Source organism: Perca fluviatilis, chromosome 11 (genome assembly GCF_010015445.1).
Source record: "Perca fluviatilis chromosome 11, GENO_Pfluv_1.0, whole genome shotgun sequence".
Taxonomy (NCBI): domain Eukaryota; kingdom Metazoa; phylum Chordata; class Actinopteri; order Perciformes; family Percidae; genus Perca; species Perca fluviatilis.
In genome coordinates, this window is record NC_053122.1 from 15567870 (window position 1) to 15588715 (window position 20846).

Here is a 20846-nt window from a genome sequence, read left to right on the forward strand (position 1 = left end):
CTGCCAAACAACAACAACAGCTGAAGGCTGTTGAGGCTGAATGTTCACCATTACTCCTCTGGAGAAATGCTGCTTTGTACAAAAGATGGGGGTCAATAATATGAAATACGTTTACTTTGTATTTTTTAAGGTGTTTTTATAAAGTACATGAGTACAGTGGAGCTAACTTTCTACATCAACAGACATTGTTGACTGAATTATCCCATTGAAACGTACTGTGAGTGCAATTTACAGGGATAAGGGGGAGATTATGATGAATGGCCTCATAAATATTTTAAAACAGTTTAATATACTGTATGCCTATGTTTATTTATGTAAGATATGCAGAAAGGGGTGTACTTACAATACAAAAAAGGCATTTATGGTGTGAGGGCGCCTGCCTCAAAGAGAGCAAAATCCTCGAGCTTCCATCTAGTGGTGGAATGAGGTGCAAACTTGCCGCAGAGAGGAGGTGTTATCTTTGGTCAAAGATGCTGAATGTCATTTTTTTTTTATATGAGATCAGATAAGATGGGAATAACTGCTTTGACCTTGCTGCTGACAGTCTAAGTATTTATATCAAAAACACTCATTCTACTGTTATTTAAATGCAAAATGAAGGTCTTTATGAAAGAACTAATTCATAAATGAAGGCATTTTTTAACAACCAGCTCTGCCTTGATCTTTTTTCTTACTTCAAAGTGAAATGAATGGCTACATTGGAGCTCTAAGTGTGTACATTTGCACACTCTCTCTCACACACACATGCACACACACACACACACACACACACACACACACACACACACACACACACACACACACACACACACACACACACACACACACACTAATACATTCACACAGAGCTAGGCTTCTTTTCAGCTCCAGTTGCAGTGCAATCTGAAAAACCAAACCAGTCTCTATAGCAACAGATGGCTGAATGAGCTGCGGTGCCGCGACAAATGAAGACACACTGTATTAATATAACCTATTTTAACCTCTTTGAGTACTTTACATTTACAATAACCATTTTTATTCAACAATGACCCTGGCAAACGAAAGAGATCGAGGCAGATGAGCAAAAATACACATCTTTCCTATTATGCCAGTTTTTTTCCTTCTGATTTGTTTACAGTCACAGATAATCTTTGCATAGTTGTGGATTTCAGAGCAAATGAGTGTAAATGAATAGAGATTATGTGTGTGATGATGTGGACAGACACAGGGAAAAAATGAGCAGGCAGATTGGGAAGGTGAGGTGTGAACCTGGAGAGAAGCACAGATGGAGGATGAGTCGTGAGTCCTGTGTGAAGTGGCAGGCAGAGTCTTGGAGTGAGCCCAGGATGAGCCACAGGACAGACCATAGCCATGACACAGGAAACCTTCATCTGTGATTATCTGCAGAAGCCTACTGCAAAATAATATATGTTAACGATATGAGGAGAAGCTGTGATATACAGTACATCCAGTGTTAAATAATGGCACTAATTCAACTCAATCATTTTCAAAATGCAGTCTGGTTTAATTCCACACCAAGGGAACTATTAAGAGAAGATTTAGGATTCCCTGATTGTAGGGAGATTTATGTAACTTGGTAGTGCAACATGGCCTGATTAGTGTCACATCAAATCTACTTTAGGTCTGAGTACAATTTGGCCCCATTCCAGCTATCACCCTCTTGTTTTAAATGTGTTGTATGGCACTTTTCCAAGTCATTACACTTATTGAAAGCATAGCTGACATTATTTATTTAATCTATTAACAGATCCAACTCCTTTCTCTAATAGTTTGTCACCCATCTTAATAAAATACCTGCTGCACAACGGAGGTCGAGGGAGTTGAAAATAAAAGAAAAAAAATCTGGTGTATTAGCAAAACTCCAGTGAAAACTACAACAGTTTTTCTTCCAGACTTTTATGCAAGGTGGGTGCTCTTAATACAATCTGATTGATGCATGAGTTTATCTTAACTTAAAAAGATTCATATAATACTTTGTCTCTTTTAAATTCTCTGAATACATCCTTTAACTCTGGTACTGAGTGTGCTGAAGGCCTTTGTTGGCACTATCGAGGTTTAACCAGCCCGCAGGGATTCTTTTGGCTGGCTTTTCAATCAAAATGTCTTCAGGTATCAAGTTATACAAAACAAATGCTAACTTTAAACTTCTCAAGGACAGTTTTTTCTTGTGTCTCTCTCACTCTCTCATGCAATAAGATCTACATAAGGATGCAGGATGCAGTTCTCGTTGTGGTCTAATACCTCTGTGGTTCTAAAAACAGCGTTCCTTCTTCGCTAAAAGCAGGCAGAACTCTTTAACGCAGTCCAAAACGTGGTGTGGGCCAAAAAAGCCTTGATGCAACCTGGGCCCTTGACACTAGTTTGTTGTAGACTTCCATTCTGACACCGTGCTGTGTCAGATCCCAGATGTAATATCCACTCTGGCTTGTTATACTGGTCCACTTAAATCTTTCAGGGATAATGAGCCACTGGCATCTTGAGCGCAGGGAAACCATCGGTTCTCTCTTCTCTGATAGGCTTCATGACTTCATCACCTTCATATCCCCTTTTTCTGCAAGAGGGAAAATGTATACTTTTGTCTGTGCAACCATTTGACCCTCTTATTTTGGCGGTATGACCACTAGTGGCGCCCCTCTCCGTGGCCTCCACATTAGCACTTGGGCGTCGTTGGCATTCGGCCTTCCCAGCGCGTTGGGAGGGATGGGCTCTTGGTAGTTGAGGATGTGCGGTTGCTCCTGGTAGGGACGACCCACCAACGAGGCCCGAGAGCCCAGAGGCATGTCAGGGTCCACAGCAATGTCCACCCGCATCCGCCACCGCACCGTCTGCAACACGATGCGCTCCTGGAAGAGGACAGCAATGTTAACATGGTCGATACTGTATATATGTGTATGTGTATGCATGGTGCAGTCTTCTATTTTAAGTACATTAGGAGAGTTTTTTGAAGCTTAAGTTGATTGTGTATCATGTCCTATACTGCTTATAGAGTGTAGTTAATGTGCATCCTAATAAATGGTGTGTTACTTTGGCTTTGTTAAAAATAGTTTGATCTTAACTGACACGGAAGAAAGTTTGACGTAGATACATAATTTTAATGCTCAGATAGGTATGCTCTTCTTCTGCTCTTAACTTATTAACCAACAATTAAGAAAACAAGCCTGACAACCTTCTCTATAATAACCTAAAAAGAAATTAACTCAAAACATGCCAATACATGAATACTGTAAGCATTTAGATACACATTTTAAGCTTGACTGACTCTGGATGGGTCATTGCAGGGACTTTATTCAGCAGATTTGAAGGCAATGATGAGGTACTTGTAACTTTACAGCAGAAACGAAAAGGGCAGGGGAAGATTATTACATCACAGTCAGTGTGTGTGTAATGCAAGAGCAGTGTCTAAAGATGTATATCCAATGTTCTTCATTTAAACTGGGCAAAACATATCTGTGACTGTGAAAACACTGGAAAACAATAAGATATTAATTTGATGCATGTGGGAACAAACAGTTTCATCTCCAATGTCAGGCTGCTCTCTGTGTTTTTGTCCTACCTTGGTGACGGAGTTCATGGCCACCAGCCAGGTGATGAAGCTCTGGTCCCTGGTGATGTGGGTCAGCATGGGCGTGTTGCTGTTGCTGATGGGTACTGCCCAGGTCACGCTGGGGTAGAAGTTGTCATTCATGCTGACCGTCAGACGGGACGGTTTGGACGTAGGTCCGGTCAGTGTGACTGTCTCGGTGGTGTTGCCATACCAGGGGTAGCTGACGCCATCTGAGTCGCTGATGGCCTTGACCCGGCCCTCTCGAAGCTCCGGTAACTCCCAGCTGGACCTGTGGCAGTGGACGGAAGAGGACATAGTGAGAGGATGAGATGAGAGGCTTTTTTTTGGCAGTGGCAGGTGCAGGGTTGTGGTCTAGATGTCCTCAGTGTGTGATATAAGTAGAGAGAGGTGTGCACATGCAAACACTATACCCACCTGAACACACACACACACACACACTGAGCTCATTCAGTGGCATAACGGTTATGTCTTATAGATACACTTACATGCCAATATCACCATAGGTGTTGTAGAACTCCATCTGGGTACAAGCCTGGATCCAGCCCACCACCCAGGTTTCATTGCGGGGCACTGGTGGCATCACAACACCTGCTGAGGCCCTAAAGTAAGGCGTCTTGTAACGGAGCACAATCGGTGAGTTCTCCTCAATGATGGTAGGACACTGGTCAATAGAGGCTGACACCTCGTACACCACAATGTTCTCCCGTCTGATGCGGGGCTTGCATGCGATGCTCTGAATACAGCCCATAGTGCAGGCGACAAGCAAAATGAGCAAAACCAGAGAAGAAGGGAGCAAATGATACCTGGCCAGTATGCACATCAGTCCCCTCCGGGGTCCACCCTTGCCTGAAGAGCAGATCTAATCTTTTAATTGCCCATCATCACTGATTGGTTGGGGAGGAAAAAAAGGACAGAAAGTGATGGGGAGTTTTACAGTCACCATTGCTCAAACATAAAAGCGTCCACCGTCATATTTTCAGGATGATATGGGGGTGAGCGCGCAGTGGGGCCTGGGGGGGAAGTATCACAGATCTCCGCAGCCTCCTCCCCCCGGTCTGCCTGCTGACTGCCGCACTGCCCTTGGCGCTCGTCCCCAGAAACTGCAATCCGACCTCCCCTGGGCTGCTGCTGCTTCTCCGCCGTGCGTCCGGAGGCTCCTCTATTCCTTGTCGAGTCCACACGCCCGGCTGCACGTCGGTGCCCCTTGATCCTGCTGCTCTGCTCCCGGCTCTGCGCTGTCATGTCAAGTGGCGACAGGGCAGCCAGGTGCGTCAGAGGAGGGGGGAGGGGGCTGGATGCCTTTTGTTTGCTTGGCTTTCCTGTAGCCCTACATTCGCGCGGCGCCCTCAAAAGACAAAAGCTGGGTCTTCATCACCTTGACCTACATGAAAAGAAGCTTCATGAAATAAGCGAGGATGTGTCTAATAAAGGCGACAGAACAGGGCTACAACAGGCTATTTTAACGTTTTCCTCGCGATGTGCTTCCATACTTGGGGATAAATTAATGGTGCATCATGAATGGAGGCAGCGAGGCAGCATAAACGTGCAGAAAACAGTGACTATACCCAGCCGCTCGAGCGTCTCTCGGTTAGTCGTCTCATCGTTATGTCTCCTCGAGCTGGTGTGCATCGCGGACCGTAGAGCATCCTTTTCCAGCCGCGGGTCGCCTTGTTCGGAGGTGCTGATGCTAGAGAGGCAGGGGAGGGGCGTCACCCGACCTCTGCATTGAGAAAAAACAAGTGCAAGTGGGCGTGGCTACATGAGGCATCACTCCTATGTGAAACCCCATTGGTCGCTGAAGTCAACAGCGGAAGTGGTGTCATTTTGCTCATCCACTTCCTACCCTCCGATTGACACGCATTCACCGGCCAACTTGGCTTATTATTTTTTGTCGCCACCCCGCCGGTTCACGTCTGTAGCTGCTGGTGCTGTTTTATGATCGGTCGTTTGTTCGGTAACGTGTCACAGAGGGTGCCGAGCTTGCTGTACCGGGTGTCGCTAATGATGAAGCCGCAGGTTGTGTTTGTGCTGGGCGGGCCTGGCGCCGGCAAAGGGACCCAATGCTCCAAAATCGTGGAGGTATGAGAGATGGCAAAAGAAAGGACAATTAAACCTACCGACTTTGATGGTTAGGATTTAGCATGTCGTGGTGAAAATGGTATTTAGTTGATTTTTGGATGGTTGTGCCTTTTAATAGAGCCTTTTCGTATGAGGTAATGTCTACATTTCAGTGACTTCCGGTTGTCCTCTAAAATGAACCTGTGTAGCCAGCTAACGTTAGCTGGTTAGCCACACAGGGTATACAGTTTATGTGCTGGAATACAGAAACTACAAATTACCATTTTAAATATAAAATATTATTATTAAAATATTCAGAAACTCTCCAGTATTCATTTCTTAGTACTCAGTCAAAACAGTAAACAATGCAATGTATTTTAGCCAACTGTTTAATGTTGTAACGTTACAGTTAAACGCTTAATTAATGTCTGCTAATTCGCTGCAGTATGAATGGAGCCAGCAGGAGACATACCCTATTGACATTTGCCTTGACTCCTCTATGCAGTTGAAGTTATGTAATGGTCAGTATACGTGTGGAGTAGGTTTGGTCACTCCACCGTCGACTTTGAACAAACAGAAACAGATGGTGACGTAGACATGTACAGGCTGAGTCATTAGTCCAATGGTCTGGGTCTGACAAAAGTTATTTTTAACAAGCCACCCAAAAAGTTTGAAAAGCCAGACCTCTACTTAAGGATGCTACTTTGATTTTTGTCTGAAAGTCAAACTCATGAAAGCTGCAGCTCTACTGGGCGGCCAATAAGTCTCACTTATAGAGCTTCTATAAGAGAGACTTTATAACTACTTCTGTTTACTGCTGTTACTGTGAGTGTTGGCTGCCGTGCTTTAAGTATGGTGCTGAGGCCTGAACGCATAGAGGCTCCTTTCATTAACTACACAAGGTCTGACTTCTTCCAAGCCTCTGAGTGAGAAGATGTTAGCCTGTCCGTAAAGGCTGTCTTCTCAAATGCAGATTTTTAGAATAGATGGATGGATAGATAGATAGATAGACAGACAGACATACATACATACATACATACATACATACATACACACACACACACACACACACACACACACACACACACACACACAAACTTTTTTGTTTTTAAATGACAATCTGCTCTTTCTCCTCCCCAGAAATTCTTGATTACTAGCTGTGAAGTGCTTTGCTTTGAAATACCATTTTCATCCCATGAAAAAAATGTTTGTCTCTCAGAGCTACAATTACACCCATTTGTCAGCTGGGGACTTGCTGAGAGCAGAGCGGGCTAGAGAGGGGTCAGAGTTTGGACAGCTCATTGGCAACTACATCAAGGAGGGCAAAATTGTCCCTGTGGAGATCACCATCAACTTACTCAAGAAGGTATGCACCAAATACAGGCTGTAAATCAGGTTTGTGTTTGCCTGGCAAGAGACAAATTTGAATCAGTCAGCCTGGGGTCAGACACTTTTATTCAGGACCTGTTTACAATTCAACGCAACTCATCTTTTGGTTTTGGATATACAGGACAAATCTGTAACTCTTATATATATATATATATATATTATATTATATTATATTTTAACAAAAGAAGTGTTTTGAATTTGATTCTACTCTCTTATCTATTCATGCCAATATATCTGGGCAGCACTTCTCTTGTTTAGTGCCGAAACAACCAAGGCGATTTGTGAATTCACTGGATATTAAACAGCGACAATCAACACATTTTTTTAAGTCATTTATTAATTAAATACACAAAACATTTGCTTCTCCTATCCTTGTTAGTGTTTTTTCCTGTTTCATATACTTTAGATTGAAATGTTTTGTTTTTTGGACTGTTGGTTAGACATAAGTAATTTAAAGACAACTTTAGGAACTGGTAACTTGTGATTGTCAATTGTCATTATTTTTAACATGAAAGACTTACCAATGAATAACAAAAAAAAATCAGTAGATGCAGCTCTATTTTTGTTTTTGGACAAAATAATATTTTATTGGTAGCAATCCAAGACCATGTCTGACATGGATACTTGCTAATGTTGAAATTTCTATTGTGTTTTGAAATGCTAGCAAATAGAGTAGATATTGTGTGTCATTGTGTATTTTGATTGGTCTGTGTCTTTTATAAACGGCTATTTCAATGAATTCACATTAGGAGTAAAATATTTCTGTGTTGTTGTTCTCTTTCTTAAGGCAATGGAAGAGACCATGCAGAAAGATGAGAAGAAGTTCCGTTTCCTCATAGACGGTTTCCCCCGCAACGAGGACAACCTTCAGGGGTGGAACAATGTCATGGATGGCAAAGCAGATGTCAAATTTGTGCTTTTCTTTGACTGCGGCAATGAGGTGCGTCATGGAAACTAGCTGTTTTTAGAGCAGAGAACAGAGAACTGAGCTGATATCCTCAGAGACATGTTACACCAAGCACACAATCTCTGTCTTTTTTGTCCACAGGTTTGCATCGACAGATGTCTAGAAAGAGGGAAAAACAGTGGACGCACTGATGACAACAGAGAAAGCTTGGAGAAAAGGTACCATCCTGCATCATAAACAAAATATGTCACTTTAGACTTTAACAGTACTAAACCCCAGAAGTATGCACTGCTGCTAACCATTAATTGATTTCATGAACTGATTTCTGTCTGTAACAAAGTACAACAAGCATATCTGATCAGTATAGATTTATCTGACCCATATAGCTGACTGTTGGGTGCCTGCACATGTTTTTAACCTCATTTGTGTCTCACTTGAGTCTCCTGTGTCATCTGACCCCAATAACCAGGCATATTTTTCTTGCAGAATCCAAACCTACCTGCAGTCCACGCAGCCAATCATTAAACTGTATGAGAAACACGGAAAGGTGCGCACTGTAGACGCCTCTCGCTCTGTGGATAAGGTGAGTAAATGGCATCGCCTGTAGGAAAGCATTCTATGAGTGCTACCCATAGATTTCAGAAGGGACATTTGGGACGTTTGATTATGTTTGTTTAAAGGTTTTTTATAACCTGGATGTTATTAGGGCTGCACAATTAATCGAATTTTAATCACGATCACGATTTTGGCTTCCCACGATCAAATTTGCGTGATCGAGCGATATTTAAAATGCGTCATTCCGTTCATAGAACAGTTTTTGCAAAGCCAATCTAGCGCTCCATAAACCACTGTTTGATCACATGTCTCCATGAGCCAATCAGAGCTGTTCCCTGCCTGCACCGCGCAGATTAGTTTCTAGATGTAGACAGTCACAGAGGACAGAGTAACGGGAGGAAAATTCCACAACAGGTAGCAGTCGGTCATCATAAGCCGGTCACGACGTTTACCAGTTTACCAGTAAACGCAACGTTTTGTCCCGTCTGTTTTTGTTTTTCAGACAACAGCAGTGACCAGTGCTAGTTTGTGTCTTTTAGCTCATAGCTTTAGCAGCAGACTGTTGGACGTCCCGCTGTTGGAAACCTACAGTGAAATACAGATACACTACACTGTTTAGCAGTCAGCATTTTAGCCGTGTTTAATCCAGTTACTACTGTGGCTAACGGTAGGCTAACGTTACCTGCTGTGTAACGTGTTATTAGTGTTTACTAGCGTGACATTCAGCGATGTTTATGTTGCCTCTAACGTGGGTTTCGGAGCATCAGAGCGCAACGCAGACATGTAAGTGGCAGTGTAATGAGCCACCAAAATCCGCGTTGCTATTTCGTCCGGTAGATACCAGGCACTACATGTGCCGTTAACGTGAACAGAAAATTGCGTTGCCTGTATCTTTCACGGCAAACATGCATGTGTGGAAAGCGGTCGCACAACAGCTGAAATGGCATACTCCTTCACAGTATCCTTCAATAAAGGAGGAATGTAGCACAATATGGATGTATTAGTAGGAATGTAGCACAATATGGATGTAAAAGCAGTTATAATTATATAATTATGTGACAATAAAACTTTGTTTTGGCTAAAATCAACAAATAATCGTGATAATTAATCGTGATCTCAATATTGATCAAAATAATCGTGATTATCATTTTGGCCATAATCGTGCAGCCCTAGATGTTATGCTAAGTTATGTGCTCACCTTAAATCTGAGTTTAAGATGTGTGTGGACCAGCTGATTTTGTGACTGGTTAGTAACTAATTCCGAAGCCAATCGCGGTCCAATGTGCAACTTACTGAAGTAGGAGACATCTTGTGTCTAGGTAAACTTCTGAAATGAAAAAGGAGTGGATGACATTTTTAATTTGGTAATCAAACCTTTTTGTGAAAAAAGCTATTATATTGTATTAAAACTTGTCTGGAGGAGGTCTTTAAACAAATCCACATTATCATTTTATTTTATAGTGCTCATATTATGCTCATTTTCAGGTTCATAATTGTATTTAGAGGTTGTACCAAAATAGGTTTACATGGTTTAATTTTCAAAAAACACCATATTTTTGTTGTACTGCACATTGCTGCAGCTCCTCTTTTCACCCTGTGTGTTGAGCTCTCTGTTTTAGCTACAGAGTGAGGCATCTCTCTTCTGTTCAATCTTTGTTGGGAGTCACACATGCGCAGTAGCTAGGTAAGGACTACTAGCCAGTCAGAAGCAGAGTATGAGGGCGTGCCACGCTAGCAGCTAGGCGAGCATTATAACGTGTGTTACAAAGTGACGCACGTTGGTCTCTGAGGTAAAGGCTGGACTACAACAGAGCTGTTTGGAGCAGTTTGTGAACAGTGTTTTCTGTTGGAGATGGTAAGTCCCTTTGGGGTGAACTTTGGGCTTTTTCACTTTGTAAACCTATAACATGGACAAAAAAACACAAGACACGATAAAGGCAGATACTTATATGATTACCCAACTTCATAGTTGTAAACGTCCATCAGATTTAGTAGGAAAACGTTCTGGTTTAACATTAGCTTCCACACTTTTAGTGGTGTGTGACAAAGGATGATGGTGACATTCTGGGCTTTTGAACTTGTTTTTCACTTCCAGACACATACTTCAGATTAGAGCTGAAACTATTGATTTAGCTGTCAATTGACAGAAAATCCATTTGCAACTATTTTGGTAATTTATTAATTGCTTTTATTATCAGGCAAGAGTGCCAAACATTCACTGGTTCTCTGGTATTTTTTGTAAATTGAATATATTTTAGTTTGTCAAATAAAGCAATCGGTCCATAAACATCATCTTTTATAAACTTAATGATAAATCAAATCATCAGAATTCTTAATGAAATGAATCTTTAGTTACAGCCCTACTTAAAATGGGGCTGTAACTGTCAAATGAGAATTTAAAATCTATCTGATGATATGACAACTTTTATAGCCGTGTCAACTCATTCCAAAATCTCACCAGTGAAGTTGATATGTTATAACTAATCAGAATGGTGCCCGGAATAAAATGTTCAAATCCTTTTCTATGTGTTTTACTTGTGATCAAAGTTCGTAATATAGGCAGCACTTCAGCTTACTTTGGTTAGTTCAAATACCGACTTTGTTTGAGTACACTTATGTTTGTCTTTCAGGTGTTTGCTGATGTGAAAGCCATTCTAGACAAAGAAGGTTGAGTTTTTCCGGCTGCCAACTGCATTCATTTACCCTTTTTTAGTTTTCTTTTTATCAACTGCCAGTACACTATAATACGTTTTTACTTTAGGTTAATTTTTTTTGTTTTCCATCTCTTTTGTAAAATGTTGCACTGTTTGTTTGTGAATATGTGTACAATATGTATTGGTATGGATGAGAAGTAGTGTTGCCTAGCAGCTACTTGAGATCAACATGCCATGTTCAGAAGAGCTCACAGCTCGTCTGCATTCTTTCATCATAGTTTGAGGCCTTTGCATAGGAACAAATTGTATCACTTCTAGTAGTGGAAGTAGCTTTAAAAAAAAAAAAATGGTATATAGCGTATCACTAATGTCTTCAGAGTATCATGTCATTGGAAGCTGCCATAATGCTTCAGACCAAATAGTTTGACCTGATGACGGCCGGCTGGGATTGATTTAAGACTGACTGAACATCCAATAACCTCCAAATAAAATGCATAAAACATCTGTCTCATGTTTAATGGACAGTACTACAGGGGCTGTTGCTTTTGTGCTATTTAGAGTTATCCGGTATATATTTCTGTGGTAGATGCCCCATTCTTCAATGCATATTTGACTTTGTACCTGAACGTCTCGACATGCTCCATCAGAGCTATGACACTTGGGACTAATCAGAGAGAAAACATAAAGAAAAAAAAAAACCTCAAAAGTAAAAAATATTTTTTTCCTTTGTCTTGCTCAATTAATCTAAAACATTTGTTTATTTATGTGTTGTATATTTATATATTATGTGCTTTTTTGTTATTTGTGTAGTATTATTCTGCAGTCCAGTACTTACAAAGATTTGGATCAAGTTATTAATTGCTACGCAAGAATTTACAAATTCACAAAACCCCATGCACTTGGTAGCTTTCAACGTTATTAGCCAGCAGGGGGCGCTAGACATCACCATATAATGCGAGCACATTTGTCTTAGTTTTTTTTTCTTCAAAAACTGTCAGTTGGATTCTTTTTACAGAGGATGGAAAATGACTCCTCAGTAAACAAGTAAATGAATGCTGAAATAAATATTGACTGTATAAGGAAGTGAAGCATTTCTGTATTTATGGCAGCATTTATTCATATATTTAGAATGCTATTTAGTTCATATATTTGTGTATACAGTGTTAATGTATTATTTAATTATGTATTTATTGATGAATAAGGCATATTAGTTTTATTATATTATAGTTTTACCACTCCGCCGCCCCCACACACACACAAATAGAATCTAATCGATTGGCTGACTAAACCATCGGTGCTTCTCCAAATGCTAATGCTAAGTCAAGTCGGGACACATCTTCCTTGAAAATAATGAACACATTTATAGCAACAAGTGCTACGTAACTTATGTTTAATTTGTGTGTGTGTGTATATATATATATATATACACACACCGTATGTCATCTGCAGTAAGATATTTCCTTACACATTAATATTCCTGAGTGTTTTTTTATAGCCTGAGGCCTGGTGAATCTGCATTTTAAGAGCTACACTCAACAGATAATCAGCTTCCAAAACAGTACCAGACATGCGTGCACTTGAAAACAGAGCAATGTACCAAATGTGAAATGCAGCACAACAGCAGTTTATAACTACTGGGGCTTTCATATAGTTCAAGTTATAACACATTAATAGTTTGTCTGGGAAGGTAACAAATAGAGGAGTATGAATGTAAGGCACTATTAATACACTGGTTTGTATGAGTGCACACTATACAACTATACATACTATACATATAGTTAAATAAAATACGGTCAAACTTTAATGATCCAGCTGACATGCATCATTGCAGCACCAAAAGGTAATAGAATACAGCAAAGAAAAATGTAGAATATAAATAAAAGAATGGCAAGTGCTGTGCATGGGTTCTAACAAACATTTTCAACATGTCAAGAACATTTTAAGTAAAAATATTTGAATGAAAAGTATGAAAATATATGAATTACAGCATTATGAATATGTGCAAAATACCATCAGGCTAGAAATGATTGAAATAAAGAAAATATCTACATAGCAATTTTTTAAAATGAATGACAATATGTACATATTACAATACGTACCACAAACTATGAAATGGCAAAAATAACAAGCCCTTGTGTTAATGACAAACTTAACGTAAATATATTCGTACTCTGCCAGCAGATGGCAATCTGAAAATATATATTATCTTATTTACAAAAAAATAAACTAATGAAAAATAACTGCATAAACTGTGACCACATTACTGGGCAAAATGCATACCAATATCTAAAGCAAAACTGTAACAGTTACTCACAATCCAATAAGAGAGAGGACTGTCCTTCAATGCTGATATTCTGTTAAGATATTTGCATTTAAAGAGAAATGCCTGCTCAAATTTTCACATTCAAAATGTACATTTTGTTGTTAGACAATCACAACGAAAGCATAAACTTCTACAATCTTTGAAATACCAAAGAGCTTACATAAAGTAATGTGCATCATTTACGAATGCATGAAGAGAGAACTTTGTTTCTCTTTGAAAAATATAAACATCTTTTGACAACTTGGCAGCCGATGCAAAAAGAAAACAAAAATGACACACAGCGAGACTGTAGTGGGCTCAGCAGGAGTTCACCAGGCCTGTGTTGATGTTGCTGGGAATCCTGCGATACTGAGCCTTGGTGTTAGTGACTGCGCCGTGCTTCTGTCGCAGATGAAGCCTCAGCTGACTCTTGTGTCTGAAGTGGAGGTCACATTTTTCACACTAAGGATAAGAGACACAAAATTTAGAATCACTATTTAAAGGGACGGTTTCATCCCCCAACCCCCACAGCCACCGTTCATAGCTATCCAGGATTACTACTCAGGATTTATAACTATTGATAGGCATATGGAGAAGGGATTACTCTCTTTTTAGCCAGCAGACACAGTGGATAAGGAGGAAAGGACTGACGAGGAAGCTTACATGATAAGGCTTCTCTCCAGTATGAATGCGCATGTGGCTCTTGAGCGTCTGAAGGTGGCGGAAGTGAGTTCCACAGATCTCACAAGGGTACGGTTTCTCTCCTGTGTGTATTAACACATGGGCGCGAAGATGGGCCACCTGGAGGAGAATTAAAACATATATTAAAACACATACACTTAAAGCAGTGGTTTGACATTTGCAAAGCTTTTTTTTTCTCACCTGGACAAATCTGGAACCACACGTCTCACACTTGTATGGCTTTTCTCCAGAGTGGATGCGGGTATGGGTCTTGAGGTTGGCTGGCCGGTTGAATTGAGCGCCGCAGATGTTGCAGTGGTAAGGCTTTGCACCTGGAGGAAGATCAGCAGGTTGTGCAATGACCAAAACAGTCACATCCAGGAAGTCAACTTGATCGTACTTTATAAAGGAGGTTTTAATCTTACCGGTGTGAACGGTCTTGTGGCTGGCCAGGTTGCCCTTGTAGCGGAAGGCAGCCTGGCAGAAGTCACACTTGTATGGCTTGTCACTGTGCACCTGGGCCATGTGTTCTTTCAGGGAATCTTCATCTGTGAACTTGGAGTCACACCCGTTGCAGAAGTATATGGTGCTTTCTGCACAAAGAAGCAACAAAATCAATGTGAATTTAACATACCTCTGTGGTTTTGTTTAAAATAATCCTGTGAAATCATTTGTTATAATTAAATATAGTATGGCACTTGTGGAGTCCACTTACCACAGCTGGAGGAGGAATACTCTGAGTGCATTTTGGTGGCGTCATCTCGGCTGTAAGAGTCAGGAGAAAGGTGGCCCATTTCCATGCACTGAGGGCTGTCGCAGCCACAAGAGGAGCATCTGTGATAGCTGCACACAAAAAAGATGACCACAGAGTTTAACTTTATTGAAACGATAGCCCCTTGAGATGTAGCATCTCATTTTCGAGGGGGTCCTATAAACACAAATACATAGTTATAAAACACGTACAAACAGAACAGCGTTACATAACAAACGTACACTACAAATACACAGATACAGGCAGCTTGCTCACACTCTCTCACCCACAAAAACCATTTCAAGAAGGACAGTTGAAATAAATACATTTAAAGATGAGCTCAACCCAGTGAAATTGCCTTCTGGATTTAGGCTGTAGCCAGTTCAGTGATTCATACATAAAACAATGCTGAGTTCTAGACCCCTCAAAATAAATCTACATAGAGAATTAAAAACAACATTAAGAGGTCTAACATTAGTGTCAGAGGTGTTTTGATAGACACTATTAGCGTCATCAATAATAGGCAGTATCAACTGGGAAATTATGCTTTATCTAACTTGAAATGTAAAGCAATTAATTGAGCGATAAAGTGAACTCAGACAGCCATATGTTTTTTAAATAATAAAATCAATGTGGGGCTTAAAGGAGAGTTCAGGGTCAATCCAAAGGCCAAGATACTTGAACGAATGAACTCTATCCAGGGGTGACCCAATCATCAAAATGAATATGCAAATCAAAAGGATATGTTCGATTGTGTCGTGTACCAAAAACCATGCTGCGGGACTTCTTCTTATTCAATAAGAGTCTATTGTTATAAAAACAGTTTTGAACCAAATTAAAGTCAAACTGTAAGGAATTCTGGATTTGTAATAAATCAGAGTAAATAACAGTATCATTAGTCTAAAGATGAACATGACAGAGCATATTTGAGGTAAGTCATTAATAAAAATAAAAAAGGAGGGGTCTAAAGGTGGAACCTTGTGGTACACCCTTTTCCACAATCGCTATTCAGACTGAAAACCTTGAAAAACAACAAACTGGCGTCTATTGTTAAGATAGGCATTAAACCACAGGAGAGCATTTTAATTTAAACCAATAGAGTACAGCTTATCCAGAAGGAGATAGTGATCGACCATATCAAAAGCCAATAAAAATTATGACTATGAGTTGGCTTTTTTTAAGGATGAGAACACATCATTCGTGAGTTTTAGAAGAGCAGTGATGATAGAGAAATTTAGTCCAAAAACCAAAATAAATCCCACAATGAGTTGGAGTTTTACCTGATGGTGCTACAGGTGCTGCTACTGCAGCTGTCGACACTCTGAGACATGAGGATTTCTTCTCTATGCTCGTTGACTCCCTCTTCTCCCTGGACCTCATTGTGTCCACCTGCTACACCACTCCTGCAGGGGCTCAGTGAGGGCGACATGGATATAGCTTCAGCGCTGCCACTCCGAGCCTCCTTTTCATTCTCATCAGGAGTTTGGTTCATAACGATCAACTTGTACTTCTTCCAATTGCGGGCCTTGGCGTCTTTGGCGCAGTCTGAGAGCTGTCTGAGGCTCAGCGTGGCGTTTCTGCTGCTGTTAGACTCAGTGGGCGAGTTGGGCTGGCAGTCAGATCTGAGGGGGCTTTGAGGGCTGCAAATCACACCTTTGCTAAACCCTGGAGACAATGTTAGGTAGCTGGTTTGTGGGTGCTGAATGCTATCTTCCTCCATGGGAGAGACAGGCCTTTGAAGGCTCCTGTGTGCTCCATCTGGTCGGATGATAGTGGTGGGGAAACTTGGGTGGAATGGCACAGGGTGGGAGATGATAGTGGTGGACTCATTGTGAGCCATGTTGGCGCTGGGTACCTGCAAGCATCGTTTCTGGGACAAATCCCCTTCTCTGGGAAGGTCACTGACCTTATGGAAATCTTCTAGCTTCCCAGCGGGGACGTGGGGGTCACCATAGACATGATAGGAACCAGAGGTGTTGATCCCCCTGAAAACGTTAGGGATGTAGCTCCTGCATTCCTGGAGAGGGGATGAGGATGACTTGTGGTTGTTCCTAAAGTCTGGCTCTTTCTCATCAACAGGCCTCAAAGCAGGGATCTCCTCAGCCAGATGTGATGAGTTGATCTGTACCTCTTCAATCGGATGCCTGCAGAAACATTTTGAATGACAAAGTTATGTAGTTATTAACTCCAACTCAGATCCCTTTCATTTTTACCGAGACATTAGAGTGTGTCTTGTCACATTTTCTATTTTCCTTTACCTGGACTTGATGAACCTGTGGCAGGTGTCGACCACATGTTCCATCTGGAGGTAGATGGCTGTGTTCATGGTGGCCAGGACCAGACTGTCCTTAAGGTCCAGACAGGATGTGTACATGAAGTCCAGCAGGATGGAAAAACCCTTGGGGTCCACTTTGGGGTCTAAGCTGATGGCACTAAGGTTTGCGTTTTTGGGGTCCATGAACACAGAATAAAAGAAGCCACTGTAAGACAATAAGAGAGAGGGTTGCACAGATGAGAAAAAATATTAATTTGGTAGGAGGTATAGCTTATAGGGTGTGGCTGTGTAAGGGACCGTGATTTACTTGATTCACAAAAAAATATGTATTCTATATATAATATGGTCCCAAAGGCAAAATTTAAAAAAAGAAGAAAATAAAATCTATAGGTAATCATACTGCCAAACTGTCAGATATTGTGATGGTGCATACCTGCAGGCCACCAAGATGGCCTTGTGAGCATGAAAATGCTGCCCGTCCACCTGTATGGCGACGTCAGTCAGGATGTTCCTGCTGCGGAGGCGGTTAAAGTTGAGTAGGACGTCACCTGCATGGCGTGTGAATTGAATACAGCCATCTGCAGTCGTGGCCATGCTGTCACAATCTTAACAAGGGCAAAAATAATAAATAGTTAGATCATTTCGATGACTCTAAAATTGATCCACTGCTAAATACAGGCACACAAGAGAGGTGCACATACTGTAGGCAGAGTAGAAAAATAACAATGTGGGTATTTTTATTGTATTTATTATACTTATTATATACGTTTTTTTATTTAACAGGGAACACATATAATAAACATACATGTCAATACTTGAAATATGATGCATTATAAAGAGATATAGCTAAAAGCTATTTTCATCCCCTGTCCCTGGGCAGGTGAACAATAATGCAAACAGTATATACATTACATAAATAACTGTTCATTTGTCACCAGATGTATATGGAATTTACAGTTGTGATTGCTTGATTAGTTTAAAATTGATGATTTCATTCTTGAATCTACTTTTACCACCTTGTTAGCATCATGAAAAAAGAAAACAAATCTCATGAAGTTTATTATGGAATGGAGTTCCACTTTTTGTGTGGATGTTTTGCATATTGGCACCAATATAAGCATAACTCAATCAGATTTTCAGAAAAATAAATTAAGTCACATTACTTTATTATAGATAAAAATAATATATGCAATGACAAAATTATGTAGTTATTAACTCCAACTCAGATCCCTTTCATTTGTGCAGGATTACTTGTAATAAAGACATTACAAGTAAGTTTTATTTTGCAGCCTATATGGGCTTTAACTTTGCTAAATCCTGGTACACTGAGGATGATCATCTTAAGACCCAAGAAGTTAAGCCAAACTTAACTCACATAGTTGGCCTATTTAACAGTCAGTAAATTATACATCAATGAACACTCATTATATAAAATGATAAGCTTCTCTAATACAAGCCATCTGCCTTCAGAGGTTATACTAAAAAACAAGCTTTGAACCTTAAGTGTCTTGACAGTATTTTATCAGAGAGTGGCGCCGTTGCAAAGAGAAAAGTGAAAGGGAGTTACACTACATCTTAAATGATGGCGTTATTACATGGGCTATGATTAATATTTTAAACATGCTATTATTGAAAACAGTGATGTTTATTTAGTTGGTCAACATCTGTATATAATTTAAAACGGCGCTAATCATAATTTTGAGGCGACAACAAATCTTAGCCACAGACAATATTATAATACACATATATAGGCTATATGCAAACCCGATCCTACATTGCTGACATAAGGATAAATAATGTGAGTAGCCTAGCTATAATGTTCTCATGTCTGCGCTCGCTGCAGTGTCACAGCGTGTAACAGCAGACCAAAGTGCTGGCAGCCTGTAGGTTGTAAACGTGTTTGACGTTGAGCACATTCCGTCCTGGCTGTTCAGATTAGGTTGCCAGTACACAGAGAGGTTTCCTGTTCCCCGATATAAGTAGAACTCATCTCATTTAACCCATTAGCATGTATTTCCTCCTACTCAACTAATTGATCGAGTTAGGCTATCCCTTAACTTCAAATATTAGACTAAACTGAGACAGCATGATTTCGTCGGATGTGACTCCAAGGAGTGGTTATTTATTTTGTTGCTGCGTAACTTTGGCTCTAAACCGCCGAGCAGGCCAGCACAAGTCCGTTCAAGTTTAGAAACGGTGTTAAGCTGCCATGTCTGGGGACTGTTCGGTACTTTAATCATGTGTTTTAAAAAGTGTTGGCTAGATTGGAAATAAGCATGTAAAGTCATCGGCTCTGTTTTAGAGACATGAAGTGAAAAGATTGTTTCTCAATATAAGAAATGCGCAGAGAAAATTTGATGTGACAGAACCAGACCAAAGAGTCCCGTTGCGCCACTTCTGTAGCGTAACTTGACAAATGCTATACAAATAACATTTCTAAATATTATTGAGCTATAACGTTAACTAAAAACTGCTGCCTTAACGAACAGTAAAGGTTAATGTCGCAAAACTGCTGCTTTCAGTCTAACGGCAGCTATGTAACATTACAAGTGATCAAATTTAATCCGCACTTCCGTCTAAAACACAATCAAAGACTGTGCATCTGTCAAATTTAACTCTCATAGTTCAAATCTGTTAAAGTTAGTTCACTTCTAGCTAAAAGTTATCACAAAATATAAAAAAAAAAAATAGTCCAGGCCGGGAGCAGCCACATGAGCATCTGCTACTTCACAACACTTCTGACATAATGCTGAGAAAATAGGAAGGAAAAAAAGTCACCTTGTAAAAGTTTCCTCGAAACTCTGTGCATCACCAGTTCTGAGAATCCAGTTCTAAGAAACAGAGCAGCTCAATTCTCGGAATTTCAACAGAGGGCCGTACCATTATCTGCTGGGCGGGGGAGCTGTTCACCGCCATCTGCGTCCTTTCAACCCACTGGCGTCAGTATTGTACGGCATAATATATGGCTGCTCAATTATACTTCTTAATTAAACATATTTGTAGGGTTGGTACAGAATATGTCTGAGATTTCAGCAGTTTATTTGTTTGTATCCTAGTTGGTTAATCTCCCCTTTGTAGTGGATGGGTCCAAGTGCAAGGTCAGCTGACCGAGTTATAAATACCGTGGGGAATATGAGAGCATGTTGTCGCTGTAAAACCCATGTGTAAACTTACCTGAGGTGCTATAAAGAGTTGAGAAAAGTCAGTCATCTTATCTTCTAATAATTTGAAATAGAATGCCCCCATATTAGGTTTTTCTTCTTTAACATCTCCCCAGTACGTCTGTGCTTGATTTAAACGTTGCTCGCTCTGACAGCTGCATTTTTTAGCAGTTAAAGTTGCAATGCTGATTTAACTGTATAGTTTCTGCTTTGGCCTGGAGCCATGCTTCATCTGTTTAAATTGATTAAGAAGAACACTTAAAAGTAATACATTCCCTGGCAACATGTTTATGTGAATACGTTCTCTTAAAGTAGCCTATATAGCCTACGTTTACAGTAAACATTTGATTAGCCTCCTGGGGAATTCTGCAATACTGACAATTAACTTTGTGTTAAAATTGATCTCACGTCTGAGAGTATGTGCGTCCTATTTTTAATGTCACGCAGGTTATAGATAGCAATGTGTGTATGTGTGTGTTTGTGTGTGTGTGTAAAGTCCTCAATTCTCCAAAAGGCTCACTTGCACTTGTGTTCCCACCACTTCCTGT

General features: G+C 40.4%; 3 protein-coding genes across 4 annotated transcripts; 1 reads left to right on the forward strand and 2 right to left on the reverse strand.

The window, feature by feature from the left end:
• Positions 1 to 960: 960 nt before the first annotated feature.
• fam78ba (family with sequence similarity 78 member Ba) lies at positions 961 to 5271 on the reverse strand. Its single transcript, XM_039815273.1, has 4 exons — positions 5131 to 5271; positions 4051 to 4946; positions 3554 to 3833; positions 961 to 2843 (listed from the first exon to the last, which is right to left on the reverse strand). Exons 2-4 carry the CDS (start codon positions 4383 to 4385, stop codon positions 2601 to 2603), a joined length of 858 nt encoding a protein of 285 aa, XP_039671207.1. The 5' UTR covers positions 4386 to 4946; positions 5131 to 5271; the 3' UTR covers positions 961 to 2600.
• A 110-nt stretch (positions 5272 to 5381) lies between these two features.
• cmpk (cytidylate kinase) lies at positions 5382 to 11655 on the forward strand. The gene is made up of 6 exons (XM_039815274.1): positions 5382 to 5644; positions 6843 to 6989; positions 7800 to 7952; positions 8061 to 8137; positions 8406 to 8502; positions 11105 to 11655. Exons 1-6 carry the CDS (start codon positions 5501 to 5503, stop codon positions 11144 to 11146), a joined length of 660 nt encoding a protein of 219 aa, XP_039671208.1. The 5' UTR covers positions 5382 to 5500; the 3' UTR covers positions 11147 to 11655.
• Positions 11656 to 12906: 1251 nt separating this feature from the next.
• On the reverse strand, positions 12907 to 20015 carry bcl6ab (BCL6A transcription repressor b). 2 transcript variants are annotated; one of them, XM_039815271.1, is made up of 9 exons: positions 19916 to 20015; positions 17571 to 17742; positions 17121 to 17342; positions 16143 to 17006; positions 14827 to 14954; positions 14537 to 14704; positions 14313 to 14443; positions 14094 to 14231; positions 13749 to 13892 (listed from the first exon to the last, which is right to left on the reverse strand). In XM_039815271.1, exons 1-9 carry the CDS (start codon positions 19944 to 19946, stop codon positions 13749 to 13751), a joined length of 1998 nt encoding a protein of 665 aa, XP_039671205.1. In that variant the 5' UTR covers positions 19947 to 20015. The 2 variants fall into 2 exon arrangements, with proteins under 2 accessions (XP_039671206.1, XP_039671205.1); XM_039815272.1 differs by lacking the exon at positions 19916 to 20015 and having other exon boundaries at positions 12907 to 13892; positions 17571 to 19838.
• Positions 20016 to 20846: the final 831 nt, after the last annotated feature.